This window comes from Lissotriton helveticus, chromosome 5_1, assembly GCF_964261635.1.
Source record: "Lissotriton helveticus chromosome 5_1, aLisHel1.1, whole genome shotgun sequence".
Taxonomy (NCBI): Eukaryota; Metazoa; Chordata; class Amphibia; order Caudata; family Salamandridae; genus Lissotriton; species Lissotriton helveticus.
In genome coordinates, this window is record NC_136065.1 from 1,269,588,511 (window position 1) to 1,269,606,792 (window position 18,282).

General features: G+C 46.0%; 1 protein-coding gene across 1 annotated transcript in view; it reads left to right on the forward strand.

Moving 5' to 3' along the window:
• LOC144755289 (uncharacterized) overlaps window positions 1-9,410 on the forward strand; it is a 118,852-nt gene extending 109,442 nt beyond the window's left edge. Inside the window, exon 8 of the mRNA XM_078644069.1 lies at window positions 6,832-9,410. Coding sequence (XP_078500195.1) covers window positions 6,832-7,463 — 632 coding nt within the window. The 3' untranslated portion in view covers window positions 7,464-9,410. The remainder of the gene's footprint in view (window positions 1-6,831) is intronic.
• Window positions 9,411-18,282: the final 8,872 nt, after the last annotated feature.

Here is an 18,282-nt window from a genome sequence, read left to right on the forward strand (position 1 = left end):
TGAGATTTTCAGGGCTGACTCAGAACCAGTGGAGCGTAATTCTGATGACAAACCCATCCAAGACTCTCTGGATTTCCAAAGACTATCCTCTGCAAGCGGGTTGGGCACCTCGCCTGAACTCGCCATGACTGGACCACCTATGCCAGAGGTTGTCCCCCTTCACAAAGTGATGCTCAAAGATGCTGAGGTGTTAGACCTGAAGCTGCTTACCATTAAAAGACATATCCTTACTGAGGTTCTTCTTCCTTCTGTGGCGTCAGCTGAGCCTCTTCTCCCTTTCAATGATGCCCTGTTGGATCTGGTGCTAGCAACTTGAAAGCAACCTTCCTAATCGCTGGCAGTGAATCTCGTAGTGACCCGCCGATATTGTTCCACACCTGGGAATCTGGCTTTTTTGTATTCCCATTCTTCCCCAGAAAGCCTGATTATACAAGCTTCCTGTTCAGAGGTACCCTTTGGTGGTACCTTTCCAGCAGTCCGGTCTGACAAAGAATCAAAACCAAACTGATGAAGGCTTGGAGAAAGAAGTTCTTTTCATCAGGAAGCATGGCCATGGAATAACTTAATGCTAATAGCCTGCTCGCTCACTATAATCATGAGTTTTAGGACATGGCGCAAATGATTCTTTCCCATGTGAATCCTGACATAAAAGTTCACTTCAAGGAAGTGATAGCTGATGGCCAGAATGCTTTGCGCCACCTCATAAAATCTGGGATGGTTACAGCGGATGTGTTAGCCTGAGCAATGGGCTGCACCAGCTCAGTTTGCAATGACATGCTTAGCTCTGGACATCAAATTGCTCCTTCGAGGTCCAGGTTAATCTAATTTATCTTCCATTCAGCGTTGTTTGAATTTTTGGGAACAAAATCGACTTTGCACTTTAGAGGTTTAAGACCTGCAGGGCCACCTCCAGTTCCCTAGGCCAGCAGCCTTCTTCTGCTAGGGTTTACTGAGGCTTTCACAATTTTTTGAGGCTTAGAAAAGGGTCATCCTTTCATTCCTGCCAGTACCGACCAGCACTCCTGCAACAGCAACAGAACCCACTTGTCATGCAATACAGAGGCCATGTTAAATCATAGGCTGAGGATCTACATTGCAACCCTCCTCCTCCTCTTTCTCCTTAGCATCCCAGGGAAAGCAGAACTCGTTAACTTCCTCAACCCCACGCTAAGCCTGAGAGAGTAAGGGTGTTCTGTTTTCTGCAGGCCTGGAATGCCATCACTTCGAACCAGTCGGTCTCACAAAATTGTAGAAAAAAGTTACTCCCTCCCCTACCTAGAGATTCCACCTTCTACTCCAGCATCTATACTCCCCTCCTCCTCTCCTCCTAACCACCTGGCCATTCTGCAACAGGAGGTGGCAGTTTTCCTTATCGAAGGGGCGGTGTAGTTAGAGCCAGAGAAGGAAAAGGGCCAAGGTTGTTACGTTCGTTACTTCCTCGTGCCCAAGATGGACTGTGGTCTCTGCCCTATCCTGGTTCTCAGGAGCCTGAACTTCTTCATAAAAAGGGAGAAGTTCAAGATGGTGACATCAGCACAAGTTCTACTGGCTTTGGAGGTTGGAAACTGGATGTTGTCCCTGAACTTGCAGGATGTGTACTTCACCATCTCTACATTGCAGTCTCATCTGAAGTATTTGAGGTTTATAGTGGGTTCTGTACCATACCAATATGAGATACTAGCCCTTGGTTTCACATTCACACTTCGAGTCTTCACATAGGTGATTTCAGTGGTGTCTTCACATAGGTGATTTCAGTGGTGACAGCCCATCTCAGATGGTAGGACATCCTCATCTTTCCTTACCTGGACGACTGGCTCCTCAAAGCCAGTATGCCAGAGTTGGTGTTACGCCATCTGCAGTTGACAGCATCTCTGCTGTTCGACCAGGGCCTTTCGATCAACAAGCCTAAATCTCATCTGTCGCCCTCCTAAAGAATCCTGTTCACAGGGTCAGTTCTGGACACCAACCTCTTACGTTCCTTCTCAACTTCACTGAGAGTCCAAGACATCCTGGAAATTATTCCGTTCCTCCAACCAGGCATGAGAATTCAAGTCCTGAGAGACCTGCGATTCCCATGTTTTTGGCTTCCTGCATTCTCCTAGTCATGCACACACGTTGGCACATGATGACCCTGCAGTGGTGCCCCCACAGGCAGTTGTTACAATACAGGGCAGATGTGGCGGACTACATTGTAATCTCCTCCAGCGCTGATGCGGAAGTGGCTTGATGAAGGAACAAAGCAAACCGGACGACAGGGATGGCCTTTACTCCTCCACCAGAAGATGCTTCAGCATTGACGAATGCCTCCACCTTGGAGTGAGTTGCTCATCTGAAGATCAGGGGCCACTACTCTCCATAGGAACAGGTGTTTCACATCCACTTGCTAGAATTGCAGGTGATTCAGCTGGTGCCAAAAGCCTTCCTCTCCTCTATCATAGATCGGTCTGTCCAAATCTTGACAGACAGCACGACGGCCATGTGATATGTCAACAAGCAAGCAGAGTAGGGTCAAGCCTCCTTTGTCTGGAATCATGGAAACTGTGGTCTTAGGCACACCACCAAGAGATGTGGCTCATTGCAATCACATAAAGGGGTCTCTGAATGCCAGAGCCGACAGCCTGAGCTGGGGACATCCTACTGATCACAACTGGTGTCTTCTGCCAGGGATAGTCCAGTCTTTGACCAGTGGGAAACTTCTCATGTGGGCTTGTTTGCTTCCTCAGAAAGTGCTCAATATCCACAGTTCTGCTCCCTCCAGTGTCTGTTGAGGGGAACCTTATGGGACTTGTCTCAGTTGAAGTGGAACTTAAATGGAACTTTCAATTGCAATATGGCTCCCCCATACCCTTGATTCCTCTGGTTCTGAGGGAGATTTGCAGAGACTGGTCCCAAGTCATTCTCATAGTTCTGGATTGGGTGAGAAGGGTGTGGCATGCTGACCTCCTGCGCTTCTGCATGTGTCCTCCGCTATCCTTGCCATTGAGGCTGTATCTTATTTCCCAGTCTGGGGAAATGGTTCTGCACCCCAATCTCCGAGACCTACACCTATATGCTTGGAAATTGAGTAGAGACAACGGAGCTCCTTTAAGCTGCCACCTGAGGTTATAGATGTTCTCTTATCTGCACGTCGCCACACAATTTCAGTCGATCTATTCTGGCAGATGGGACAACGTTGTTGCATGGCATGTGGAGAATGGTGAGGATCCCTAGCAGGCCATATTATCCCACATGCTGTAATTTGCACTTTCCTTGGCTCAGATGTGATGTGCCGATGGCACTGTGAAGGGTTATTTAGCTGCCTCTTTCTACTGGATCAGCCATCCCTGTTTAAGTCCACGGTTGTCATGTCTTTCCTCATGGGAGTGAACAACCGTTTTCCCTCCCACTCCACTTTGTGATTCCTCAATCAGACTTTGGTCCTTACATTTTTGATGGGGAGTCCGTTTGAGTCCCTTCACAGTTGTACCCTTTGTAAGTTAACTTTGTCGCAATAACGTCTGCTAGGACAGGTCAGTGAGTTACAAGACCTTTGCTCTTGTCCTCCTTTCACTACCTTCTTTCCAGATAAGTTGTGTTGTAAACCAGGGCTGCTTTCCTTCCCGAGGTAATAACTCCCTTCCATCTTGCTCAGTTCATCACTCTTCTAACCTTTACCTTCCTCCTCATCCCACAAAGGAGGAGGAGCAGTTGCATTGGTTAGATTCTAGGTGAGCAGGCAACTACTACCTGAACCGCACCAAGGAACACAGGCTGGTTGATCAGCTATTAATTGGCTACTGTGGTGTCAAAAAGGTAAAGGTGATTCAGAAAGAGATGGATCATCCTCTGCATTAAATGTTGCTTCGCCTTAACCAAGAAAAAGCTGTCTGAGGCGATCTATGCTCATTCCACCAGAGCACAATCTACCACTTCTGCTCTTGCGCTGGGCCTTCCAATTGCAGATATTTGTAAGGCAGCTTATTGGGCCTCTACACACATTTTCAAAGCACTATTGTCAGGACTGAGAAGTGAGAAGAGATGATCACTTCCATTGGTCAGTTCTGCATGGCTTCCTAGTATAATCATCCATGAACCCTCCTCCTAGGTAGCGTATTGAGTGGAATCTGTTCTAGAGGTGAGGAATTTGCAGTTAGTAGTATCCTCAGAAGAATAAATTATGTACCTGCTGTAATGATCTTTATGGTGGATACTCCATCTACCTGCAGATTCCTCACTGACCCACCCGCCTCTCCGTTTGATGGATGATTTACAGACAACATTATTAAGATCTCATTTTGCATTCTTTAGGTACTGCAACAAGTTTTACTGATGTCATTTTGCCCTCTCGCCTTGAAGGCTTGGAAAAAATGGAGGGCAGCTGGCATTGGTGTACTAGGCGGGCGCTATATGGTCTCTGTGGCATCATCTGTTGTCTCTTCTGACGCCTACCGTGTCCAGAACACTCTACTGGCGATCTCGAAGCTTTGAAATTTCCGGATCCTGTCTGAGTCCTGGGATTCTTCTACAGTTGAGGAATCCTGAGATAGAAGTGTATTCACTGTAAAGATCTTTACCACAGGTAAACTTTTTCTTTAGGCAAACCTTAAACCACGGGCCACAGGCGTGTTCTCAAAAGAAAGAATTGCCAAAATTGAAGACATGTCTGTGCACAATGTAGAACATTGTGCGATTACCCCCAAATGCACTGTTTTCAGGCATATCCCTGGGGCTCTTGCCAGAGACACTGTGGTGCTGGCCAAGACTAAAACTAGAGGTGTGCTAACTTAGTTCAAAGGCCACCTTTATCAAAAACATCTGTACTTATTGTTTATTTACCATTTATGTATCTCAGTGCTTATTTAGTAGCTGGAAGGTGACATGCAAGCTCTATAGCTATTGTAGAAGACCTGTTGCTCTGTGGTGCTGACATCACAGAGGCAAAGGATTACAATTTATGGCAGCCCTCTGTGCTACATAGTGGTACTTCTACATGGAAACTGCCTCTTCTCCTTGGGACTATGCTGCTTCCCCAAGGAGCTGGTGTAAATGTCCCTAGATTCCTGTTTTTCTGGATTCCAGTCCATTGATAATTAAACTCATTCCAGTGGATTCAGTCACAGCACAGCTTTACCAAAACCAGGTAAATGTAAAAGGTAGCGATGGAGATTCAAGATGTGTCCCACGCTATTTATGGGGATAAAGATCTCCTCGGCAAGAAGCCCTCCCATCTCCAGAATACATTGTGCTTCCTGGCTGCCACTGGGTTTTGGTTGTATATGCATTCCATCTTCCTATTGGTAAGCCAACCAGTTTCTTTTGGCAGATAGTCCTAACGCTTTTCAGAAGTATGCAAAAGGAACAAATGATGGACAGAATGCAGAACAATGTCATTCATTCACCCCAATACAGAGATGTTGGGCCTAAATCCATCATTTTATTGCTCACCATGCCATTTCAGTTTGGACCCAGCCATATGCAAATCAATCTTGACCCTGCGCCCAATGGGAACAGTCCAGCCCAAACTGCCAGGCCAGGTCTTCGCTAGAGTGGAAACAAGCATCCTAGGACCGGTTTGGGGCTTTCAGTCCTCCTAAGCCAGGATAGCTTGGCTTTCAGAAGTAGCCAGGAAATAGACATTTTGAGAAGGAAAGATGCAGCCTGTAAACGGGCAGTTGTCAGCACAGAACTTTATTGCCGTTCGCCCTATCTTCTGCTGCTGAGTGGACATTTGAAGCATGCACATTATTCTCAATGTATCACTGATTCTTGGGGCACAATTCTGGTTTGGTTATGAATAGGAATAAACAGAAAACATTGTGTGTCTTTTTATTATGTGTTTTCTGACATACAGTTGTATAATTACCCCAACCATATCTGACTGGTGTTATGGCAAAACTTGAACGAACATGGCAAAATGTAAGGGTATTGCGTACAAAAACTGGATGCAAAACACTAAAACAGTGATGCTGCTGATCTGACCCCTAGTATCATCTTGCCATCTGTGATCTGGTCGAGTCATTAGGGAATTCTCCAGTACCAGTTCCAAAGGGTAATTTCTTACCATCTCTGATTAGAGTTCAACCTGGCCTGTGGCCCTCAAGTGCAACATGTTTATATCAACTGAAAGTTTTGAAAATCATGTTTTGTTGTTGAGCTTTTTGCACAGGGTACAAGAGGTAATTACCGTAGTCTCATCCTAGATTGATTATACTGAGCTTGCTTATTTTGTCTTTCATCCTACAAACTGTCCTGTTTCCAGTTCTTGTGAGTTATGTCATTTGAAATGTCAAGATCGTGAAATGCCAGCACTGGCTCAGGTATGTGTGTGAAATCATTTTGAGATGCTGAGTATGCTTAACTGTGCCATTCACTAGATGGGTCCTCTCATTTGGTATAACAATGTCGGAAGTGGGCACTTCTGAGCCCAGGCAGCCAGGTGCTGGAAATACCTACATGAACACACCGAGACTTAACAATGACCATTTAACTTTGTGTCATGTTCTTATAACATTCCTGGTTCTTTTATAAGCTAATGCTATCTCCTCTTTCCAACTACAATTTTTTTCAGCAGGAAGAGGCCAATAGTTGTTATTCATTGTGCTTTGCTCTATAAATCTCACCTTAAGATGAACTTGTTCTAGGATGCAGTCACCCTCTTCCTGTTGCTCCACCACAATGTTTTTCATACCCCGAGGTTTGACCACTTGCTATGATTCTGGCATATCTACACAATTGTCAGGCAAGCTGTGGATGAGCCCACCTTGTAGTGAGTGCCACAGTGTTATTTCCAGTACTGCTTGTTCATCTCTTTCATTTGTACAACCCTAATGCCCTGTTTTTGTAACCCAACAGTTGGAGAAAGCAGGAAAAGAAAAGCTGCTCACTCTGGACCAGGCTCTGAGAAAAAGACCGCTTGCAAAGAGGTGCATGGGAAAGCAAAAGGGAAGGTTGATGAGAGCACGGAACAAAGAACAAATGCTGAAAGTCAGTTGTGGACTGGAAGTAATCCAGAGTTGGGTAGAGAAAAATCTGCTCAAAGCGACAGTGCTTGCATTCTCCCAGATCATGGCAATTTCCAGCAAGACACTAACAGCCTAGTGAGGTCTGATGACTCTGGTGATTTCGAGAACAGTCTGTGGAATGCAAAGCTCAAATGTCAACCAAACACACAGGCGAGTTTCAGACCATATGCATGGACCGAATTCGAGACCTTTTTCAATGCAGATACAGAACATTCTAGACCTCAGAAAACGCAGATAGAAGAAAGACCATATCACTGCACGGTGTGTGAAAAGAGCTTCTTGCGGAAGCAGCATTTTATTCAACACCAAAGAAGTCACACAGGAGAGAGACCTTACCAGTGTAATAAATGCATGAGAAGATTCAGTTTGAAAGGAAATCTCAATAAACATCAAAAGAGCACATCACGATGTGCAAAATCCCAAATTGGAAAACTCCTTGTTCCATCAGAGGCACATCCCTGAGGATAGCATGGAAAGAATTTGGAGGAGAGATATATAGAAAAGTACTGTAGATGGAAAAAAAGGTTGGAGTACCCTCATTTGCATGGAGGCAGTGCAGAATGAGTGAGTGCGACCTAAGTCATGAAAGTGTCTAAGTGATGGAAGGACAACTGATATACTCCGTATCAATGGTCTAGCCGACCGCTCTAGATCCAAAAGTTAGGGGGAATCCCAAGTTAGGGGTAAAACTAGAAGAGAACCCTGTACAGCTCTAAAAGAAATGCATTCCATGGACCCAGGTTGTAGGAAGAAGGCTAAAAATTCCCCAACACAAGTAGAATCCAAAAAGAGTATTGAAAAAAAGAGGTGAAACTTAAAGAAAAAAATAAAGTTAATAGTGAAGACAAAGCACTCCTCAAGAACTCGTATCAGGGAGATCTCATGATGTTTACAGCACAGTCTGAAAGAAGCAAACTCATATCTTTGCTGTTGTGCCACCTATAGCACACTGTTAAGAGGATTTAAATACCTTTCTAGTCACAGTGGACCATAGGAATCATCTCCAAAAGCCATGCTGCCACTGTCCTCAGCTAGCAGGATCACAGTCAATAGGCAAATCTGTGTGCATGGAAAATGCATTTGTTCATCATTTTTGTCTTGGGGACTTCTTTGTGCTTTCACCATTCCCCTTAGTTCTTTATGCATATGCATAGGTATCCCTGTGCTTGTGGTTTGACAGCATTTAGAAGTTGATGAAATCTTGTATATGGCCACTTTACCAATGTGATGTCCTGGTGCGTATGGAGGGCAAAATTTTTACTTAAAGGGTCACTGGTGGGCAGGACCCCTCCTTTACGACGTCTTACTTCTGCATGAGAACCTGCTTCCCTATTTCACCCCCTGATTTAACATGGTAATGTACGGTAAAAACACTGATTAACCGATTTTATGGTGGTAAATCCACCGCCATAAAAATACAATTTCAGTCCAGAAAATGTACATATGCACCAATATCAGGCGAGTGCATTGTTGAGGGCAACCACATGCATGACATGAATGCTGAAAACTGGGAGGTTGAACACCAGGACTTGCCAAATAATTTGGGAACCACTGAGGAGTTTTCCCCCTGTCATGAACGCATACACCATAGCGTACACCTCAGCTATCCGGCATGACTGTTCACTACCTCCCATAACATTCAACAGTATGACTTGACTTGCAGCTGGAAAAGAGGGGTGTTAGGCAGAGGTCACGGAGAACAAGAGCAAACGCTTGGTACAGTCCAAAACACATATGTGACTGCATCATGAGAAGTCCATGAGAAGGCAAAAGTTTGTTATAAGTCAAACTGACATTGTTCGGCCACAAGAGACATGACCATGGCAGTGGGATGTTGGGGTAAGACATCAATACAGGCTTTGTTCACTCGTGCAACCCTCATCGCCAGGTGTTGTACTATGATGAATCAGAAGGACTAAGGCGTTCAACATGTCCTGCTCCATCTACACCAGCATCCGTCCAGCCTAACAAGTCTGCGTACAAAATGAGGGAGTTCAAGTGAGGATCTGATTCGCTCAACTTCAAATGAACATACACACAGTGAGCAAAAGATGCTTTGAGATTGAAAAATGTGGTATGTTTGTGGCATGAATATCATCAATGCACATGTGTACACAATGCCTATTGGGAAACACCATACAAATAGTAGGACCAGTGGAATCTGGCATGCACACACAAGCATGCGTATTCACTTCCTCAGTTTACCTATGTAAGCTACAGATGACCAATAACATATGCTGTGTCACAAACTGAGAACAAAGTGACAAGCAGAACAAATATCACCAACCTCTGCGCCAATGGAAACGGTTTTGTATCCTGGAACACTGGTGTGTGAGGTAATTTCCAGGTAATAGCCACATGATGTGATTTATCTAACAAACATTAAAAGCAGGTATTAATCGGTACCCACCTCTTTCTCAGAGTCTCGTGCTTACTTTATTGGGATGTATCTTTATTTTCATTATTTTCACCTTCACTGATTTTATGTTGCATGGCAACATGACCTTTGTAGAGCAATTTTGAAAAATATACAGCACAAGATCAAATTACACTCCTTTTCCAGTATTGCATGAAGGCAGTGTTCTGCCACTCTTGAGCAATAAAGGGAAACTTGTGTTCATTAGGAAGAAGACTGAAACCTGTTCCTAGCTGTGAAGAGAGGTTTTATGTGGGCCATTTCTGCCAGTGTATTTGTGTTTCTCCTGTGGGGCTGTTCTCATGGGTTAGATGGGTGGACAGTGTTCCTCATACAAATTGTATTGCACATATACTGAGGGTAATACCTGAAGTATGCTAGCTAAGTTAGGAATGAGTGATGGGGTTTACTTCCTAATTACCCAAGTTCTCTTGTTGTCTGTTGCTGAATGTTAATTTTGGGCAATACCATGGAGTCAGGGAGCACGCCGGGAAGCCTACTACAGATGGTGAGATTGGATTCACATGCAACCTGGGCTCTGAAGCTGTGAAACTGTTTCCATTTACGAAATAGCTCTTTTGTGGATTTGACCATTAAGAAGGACAAATGGGTACAATCTAGGGCTTCACACACTAACTGGCATTTCTGCAATCGTGTAGATATCTGCTTTGATATTGTTGAGGGTGATAGTAATAGCATGGAAATTAATGTTTTGTGTAACAAGTTGCAGTATATAGGTTAGCATTTGCTCCATGGCTCTTGAATGCCACCTTTGAGATGTTATTTGCAATTCCTATTGTGATCTGGAAATGTAGATTTTTCCTATTCCCGGAATGTGCAGCATCCCAGCAAACCCTCACCATCCACATGCCACTACACATTTGATGTTTGGGGATCACTGAGTCTCCTCAAATAAAGCACATGAAGCGAAGGATATAGTTCAACTTCTGTGGGCAGGGAGAAAATGGAGGGACAGAGTGGTTGCTACATGTAGCTAAGGATATTCCACCTCATAAACATTTTTAGCACAGTGACATGGCCACCAGGGCATGATACTAGACAATAATGTCACTGTCAGTTGCTCCCTGTTATGCCGCATTACTGACTCCAGACATTCTTGAAGAAATTGAAATCAACTGCCTTGAGAATTTACGGTTAACTACCTTATAGTAAAGAAAAGATTAAATGGAATCAAGAAACAAGCCTAAAATAGATTTCTACTTAATTTGGATTTGAGCCCTGATAAAGCGATAATGTATAGTTAGTGTTGCAACACACATGTTGGCTTGAACAGAAATCTAAAATCAATAAGCATTTGGAAAATAAAGAAAGAACTCTTTTTATAAAAAGATCCTTTTTGGCCAGTATTACTTTCAGGCTTTGAATTTTGTCTTCTTAAAGCTAATATGACTGAAACAATCCAGCCCGAACTGCCAGACCACGTCCTTCCTGAACCGAAAACCACAACCCAGGAGCTATTAGGGCTCATCAGCCAGGTAAGCTTGGAACCAGTGGCAGAGTGTACACAGGACCCACATCTGTGCATACCCGTCCCACATAGGACGACTGTTAAACCTGGCATCCTTTACGTGGTTTCCTCTAACTTTCTAGATTCAGACCCCCTGTAGGAGAGTAGGGTCTGCTTTCCTATGGTCACCCCATTTTTTGGTTTTTGCTTCACTGGTTTTCGACTTAATGTGGCTGCGGGCCTGCTAATCAGACCCACAGCCCTGCTGTTCTCTCTCTAAATTCTCACCATGTACTTTAGGTACATCACCAATTGGGGTTGGGGTCACTCTTATGAGTCCCTGTACAGTGTACTATAGGTACCCTGGGCATAGGTGCACCCAAGGCCTACCAGGGGCTGCAGCATATCTTTTGCCACCCCTGGCTGGCCATCCAAACTGACACAACTGGCTGATCACTCAGCTGGGGCAAGGTCGTGTAATCACCCCTTGCTTAGATTTAGTATTCCTATGTCTAACCTTATATCTAGACACATATACACCTATAAGTCACTCCTATGGCAGGCCTTAACGATCCTGAAGGCAGAGTGCTTGGTTTTATGTGAGATGGTGCTCTAGCATGAGCTGATCCTGTCTGCAGCTTTCGGAACCATGTCCTTATAGCTGTTCTAGGATATTGCCATACCATATACTCTTAAGTGCATTATGAACCTCGCGCTTAAATGCTCACTCTGGTTTGGCTTTATCAAAACATGTCGTGTAAGGTGTCATACGCTTTGGAATACTACCCCCTCACCAGTCCTGGCGACGGGGGTAGCATCCCACCCTTCTAGAGGGAGAAGACATGTTACTTCCATTAATCCCGGTTAAAGTTAACCAGAGCCTCAGCATCACAAAATGGATGCTGCTGCCACAGACACAAGTCTGACCTCCTGCTGCTGGGAGTCCTTCCAGCGAGGGAGGCTTGGACAATAGGTTTCCTGTCACAGGGAGATGCTAGCACCACCCCAGACAGGCTATAGTGTATTGGGGCAGGGAGGGCTGAATGAAATGAGACACTGCCTGGAACACACAAGGTGTCCCATGCATGGTCCAGTTCAAACCGATGTTGGGGCACTCCAGCCCCAGCTCTGGCGCGAAACTGGACAAAGGGAAAGGGGTGTAACCACCCCCTTCCCGGGTCCCACCCATAGGAGGGACCTAGCAGGTAATCCAGCCCCTAGATTTGGTATATAGGTAGGAGCTGAGTCCCAAGACTAGATTTATCCTGACTGAAACTCTGATATGAAACTCTGGACCTTCGACATCCTACTCGACGTAGAAGACTGAAGAATCTCCCTTGTGGTCAAGGAGTGACCACCCTGTGCAAGCAGGCACCATCAAGCGCTCAACGGTTTGCTTTGTCGTTGCTCCCGCCGGAGCCCGAACACAGAACTTGACAAGACCCGGACTTCCAGACATCCAACAGCCCGATCCATAGCCACAGCAAAGCTGAGACCCGTGGAGGCGACGAGAGACGTGGGAACGGCCATCTTGGAAAGCCAGCGAAACGCTTTCCGTGCAACTTCTGAGGCACCCTCGAAGTTGTGCATTGGGGATTGAGAAGCCCCAGCCCCGAGCATCCACTGCACCAAAGATCACCTCTCCACACTCATCAAGTGCTGCGTGGGGCCCTTTTGCATTTTCCTCCTCAATGCGTCTGTCCAGTCACTTGCCCGTTGGCTAGTGGCCTCTGTGACAATGAAACCCGAAATCTACACTGCTGGTCTGGTTGCTCCAGACTGGCCCTTGCTTCCCTGCGAAGGAGAAGCCCCTCAGTCCTTCCTGGCCTGAGTAAGAAGCCCTCTTCGAATCCTGTGTGCGTTGCCTTTGCCAAGGCTTGTTGACTCCAATCGGGAAGCAAACACCGCCGACAGCGAGAGCCTTCATGGGACAGTCTGTGCCCAGCTCCTGGTCGTCGTCGACACCTCCTGGTCCACGTGGCAGCAGAGACAAGCTTCACGACATCGCCTGGTTCCTTCCTAGTTCCATCCTGGTCATCCTGGTCACTGGCTAGTGACCCAGACTCTGTCCCCTCTGCTTTCAGGTACTCCTCATCCTCGATCCGCCCTTGGATGCAACCGGACTCTTCTCTCCTGGTCGCCTGCAGCATCTTTTCTCTAAGGCTCCATAGAACTCCATGACGAAACTCGACACACTTTGGGACCTATGCACCCGCTTCCTGTGGGTGAGGTAACGCGAGTACTGCTGTGCTCCTGTGAAGATTAACTCTCCTAGTGTCCTAGTTTCAAGTGGTTAGCTTCTAGTCCAGTCGGAAGACTCCTAAATCTTTAACTTTCTAACTTTATACACCCATTGACTTCTATGTGTGCACGCGTGTGCCCTTAGACTCTGCACACACATCCCGTGGGCCTCCTGCTTCCTAACTACTGTTAGTCCAGTGTAGCCCCAGCGATTCCCAAGGCCCTAGGCCTTCCAACTGTTCGTGACGTGGTTCTTATACCACTATTTTAGTATATGGTTTAGCGGGCCACTCGGGCCTATCCATATTGTGCAACTTATTGTATGTTATATTGAGTTACTTGTTATGCGCTTGTGCCTCTGTTCTCATAAAGAGTTCAGAGGATTGATTTAGAAATAAATACATATATATTTTTATTATATAACCTGTGTGGTGTCCTTTCATTTGGTATTAAAAGGATTGCATATGGTAAAACAGCTGGCTTCACATGCCCTCTTGAGTTTAGCCTAAGACTGCTTTTGTCCATGCTACCCCTAGGATAGCTGGTCTATAAGGTTGACTTTACAACCATCACCATAAGGGTCGTTTGGACTGGTGCAAGGTGCTCACTAGAATAGTGAACATCATATACCAGGCCAACTTCTCTCACCCCCTGTTTCTGATGCCTTCTTTTTTGCTGGCCTTAGGAGTTTTTACACTGCTAAACAGTGGTAAAGTGTTTGGGCTCTTGGGCAAGTGGTAACATCGGCTTATCATGCGTTGGCACATTTAATTTACTTAGAAGTCCCTAGTAAAGTGCAGTGTAGGTGCCCAGGGCCTGTAAATTAAATGCTACTAGTGGGCATGCAGCACTGATGGAGTCACTCACTTAAGTAGCCCTTTAAATATGTCTCAGGCCTCCCATTGCAGAGCCAGTGTGTGCAGTTTTAAACTGCCATGTCGACCTTGCAAGATTAACCTATTGCTAGGCTCAAACCTTCCTTTTTAATATATAAGTCAACCCTAAGGAAGGCGCTGGACAACCCATAGGGCATGCTGCAATGTATTTCTAAAGCAGGACATGCCCTTTTTAAATTTTGCATGTCCTGGTATTGAAACCTCCTAAATTAGTTTTTGACTAGTGCAAGGCCTATACCTCCGATAGAACAACATTGGGATTACCTTGATACATTTTATAAGTGTAATTTCCAGCTGGGAAGATATAATTGGTTCATGTCTGGTGTGTCTGGATTCCTAATTTAAAATCCTAACTTATGATGAAGTCGGTTCGATATTACAATTCCGAAAATGCCACTTTTAGAAAGTTGCAAAAAGAATAGATGATGGACGGAATGCTAAACAAATCAGACATTCACCCCCAGTCACAGATCTGGGTTAAATCCATAGTTTATTTGCACGCCATGTCATTCCCGATTGGACCTAGCCATATGCAGATCAGTCTTGACCCTGCTTCCCATAGTAACAGTCCTGCCTGAACTGCTGTGCCAGGTCCCCTCTGGACCAGAAACAAGCATCCTGGGACCAGAGTCGGGTATTACCCTTCATCAGCCAGACTATCTTGAATCTGGTATCCACGCCTAGGCATACCTTTTCCACTTAGGGCGACAAATGCAAAAAGAACAGAAGATGAATGGAGTGCTGAACATATCAAACACTAACCCCCAGTCAAGAGATCTGGGATAATCTTGTGCTCGCTAAGCCACCAGATTCAACCTTTTGTTCCACATTCCGTCCATCATTTGTGTGTTGGATGATTTGATGTACACTACCTTCCCATATCTAAGACCAATATGAGTTTAAATTCTCCCTGATTGGCCTTTTTGCTTTTACCAAATGTATTCTCATTCTGTTGTGTCTTTTATCTCATCTGCAAAGATGGAGTTTGAACTAGCCTACTTGGAGAGCTATACTCTGGTCCAGCTCAATGAGTTTTATCAGAAGAGGGGTTTGCCCACTAAAAGGAGCTCTAAAAAGGCAGAGCTCCAGAAGGCCTTGAGGGCTTGAGCAGTGACCCACCATTCGCCAATAGATGATGAGGTGTTTGAGGAAGGATCGGAGCAAGACTAACAGGAGGAGCTTAGAGTACAGTCTGTTGAGGGGGGGGCGGTAAACTTCTCCGAGGATTGGACATCCCTCCCTGTGCAGGGAGCAGTGTCTCTTCCAGGGACCTGACCCCAAAGGATTTGGAAGACTGAAGGGAGGAAAGAAAGTTCAAGCTGGAGTTGGTTAAACTAAAGTTTGAGGCTGTGAAAACCTTGGAGGAGAGAAAGTTGTTGCTATCACAAGCTAAGTGTAAAGGAGCTGGATTTCAAGGCCAGGCAGGCAGAGTCCAGCATTAAAGATGGCAGCGTACCTGCAGTGCCCTCCGGAGATTAGAGGGACCACATCACTAAAGGTCTGGTACCTGACTTTGTTATGGTAGATAATATTGGTAAGTGGTTTGAGGGTTATGAGATTGCCTTACATATGCAGAAGGTCCCTGAAGAAGGTTGGGCCTAGGCTCTGTAGGCATATCCCTAGCGAGGAGAGGGACACCCTACTGGCCCTAGAGAAGGACAGGGTGAGGTATGCCCCCAAGAGGGAAGCCCTCATCAGGAAATATGGTCTGACTGCAAAAATGTATAGGCTAAAGTCCAGGTTCAGTCAGAAACTGGCCCAGCAGACCTGTGTGGATTGTGTTTAATAATTTTGCAAGACACTGGATGGTTGGGTGAAGGGCAGGGAAGTAAAGGATTATCAGGGGCTGTACAATTTGATAGCACAGAAGCACATGTTCAGTCTTTGTTTTGCTGGTCTGCACCAACCCCTGATTGATAGTAAACTCTCTGACCCCAGGGAGTTTGTCAAGGAGGCGGGCGCTGGGTCAGCAATAGGGTCCATAGGATGGTATCTAGGGGGGATCACCATAACGGTGGCATGGTCCCCATCAGAAGAAGGATGAGCGAGATGAACATGAAAACGGAGTTCTCTAAAGGGTCCCATACCAGTTCCTTGGGTCAGCACCCCCATCCCTCAACGGAGAAGAAGAAGAGATTGTTCTCTGACCTTAAGTCTTCAGGGAAGGCCCCCCCCAAGTGCTATGAGCGCCAACTGGAACGGCACTACAAGTAGGATACTGTTAGACTTGGTATCATTGGCGTCAGTCTCCCATTTTTTACTGTTTGCCTCATCTGCTTTTGATCTGTTTTGCTGGTTAGACGCTTTGGGCACTGTGCCACTGCTATGCAGTGCCACAGTGCAAGTGCTCCCTTTGTTAAATTGATGTGTTGATTAGTGACTCCGTGATTGGGTTATTTGATTTACTTGTCAGACCCTAGTACAGTGCACCATGTGTGCCCAGGGCTTGTACATCAAATGCTGGTGGTGGGATTGCAGCACTGGTTGTGCCCACAGAAGCAGCTTGTAAAAGTGTGTCTCAGACCTGCCACTGCAAAGCCTGGGTGCAATCTAGTTCTGCCATGTTGACTTGGTAAGTGCACCCACTTGCCAGTCCCTAAACCTTCCCTTTTCTTCATATCAGAGATCCATACGGTAGGCCCAAGGGCAGGGTGCATTGTAAGTATAAGGTAGGACATGCCCGGGTGTGTGTGTGGCATGTCCTAATAGAGAATTACAGCCATTTTCGTTTTTCACTATTGCAAGGCTAGCTGTTCCCCATAGGCCAGAATGGGTAGTTTGATTATAACGTCTTATAATCCTAACTGATCCAAGGAACATGGAGAAATTCGAATTTAGTTTGCCTGAACTCAGAATGATAAAATACATCTTTTAGTAAAGTTGGTTTTAACATATTGTGTTTGAAAATACCACTTTTAGAAAGTAGATATTTTCTTACCTAACCATCCAGTTTGCCTCTCCTAGCTTGTGTATTGTGTGTCTGGTTTTGTCAGGGACAGGGGCTGGGGGATTCCAGGAGACAGAGTGAGTCGGCACAAGGCTGAATAGACCTATCTGCATGCAGTTGGGTGGGAGGAGTAGCACCTGGGTCTGAATAGGGCTGTGCCTGCCTTCCACAATGCTGGCTTAAACCTCCTGTGGTGCGTCTGATGTCCCTGGCCGACACTGTCAAGGGAAAGGAGTCTTGTCAACAAAGTGCTCCAGGACTGCACAGAACTGGTTTGGACTGGGTACAGGACCCTCTGCCTTCAGAGGACAAAGGATTTGCTAGTATAAATATGGGGACCCAGACCCCAAGACTTGAGATCACTTCTGGAACAACAAGATGAAGCGGTATGAGTGGACTGCCCCCTGCCAGTAGTGTGCTGTGTTGGCCTACAGTGGTGTCTTCAGTGCCAAGTAGAGGAGAAGGAACTTTCAAAAGGACTTTCATCATCTTGCAGAATATTACTCCAAAGGCTTCATTTGAGCTTGCCTCCTGACTGAAGTCTCATGGGATGCCAGACTTCACCCCTTCAGTTTGCCTGCATTTGGAACTTGCTGTTCTAGCTGCTACAGAAGGAATTCTGCAACCCCGACGTCAGCGAGCGACGCTGTCATCTGAATCGAAGCAGTGAGCGCTACTCCGACTTGCAATGTAGACCCGACGCCGGCTGCCGTGCCGCATCAACGCCAGTGAACGACATCGTAAGCCTGCCATAGCCGTGAGCGCTGCTCCGGCTTGCAACGTAGGCCCGACGCCGGCTGCTGTGCAGCATCGAGTCTGACATCATCGCGGAGCCGATCTTGGACGTTGGTGGTCAAGCATCCATCGACATCTTGACATCGTACGGAACCGTGGTTTTGGCGCCATTGTGACGTCACCTCCTTTCCGATCAGGATCCAACGCCTCCCCTGCCTGCGCCAGCATCCAGGACGCCGATGCATTATCTCCCCCAAAGTAAGGAACCAATGCCGCAACGCACCAATGATGCGCACCTCCCCGACGCCGTGAACTGTCTTTGTTTTTGCTTTCCCAAGGTACTGTTCTTTGTGGGTCTGTTTTGACTCCGGGCCCGACGCCGCGCACCTCGCGGTTGGCGCCGTACTTTGGGATTTCTTTGACCTTGACGTCGTGATAACTCCAGCTATTTTTGAACCATTTCTACCATCTTGAAGAATTATTATTGAATATAGTATTGTGGATTTTTGTTGTTTATAGTCTTGTGTTAAGTCTATAGAAAGCATACTTATTTTTATAAAACCTGTGTTGTGTCCATC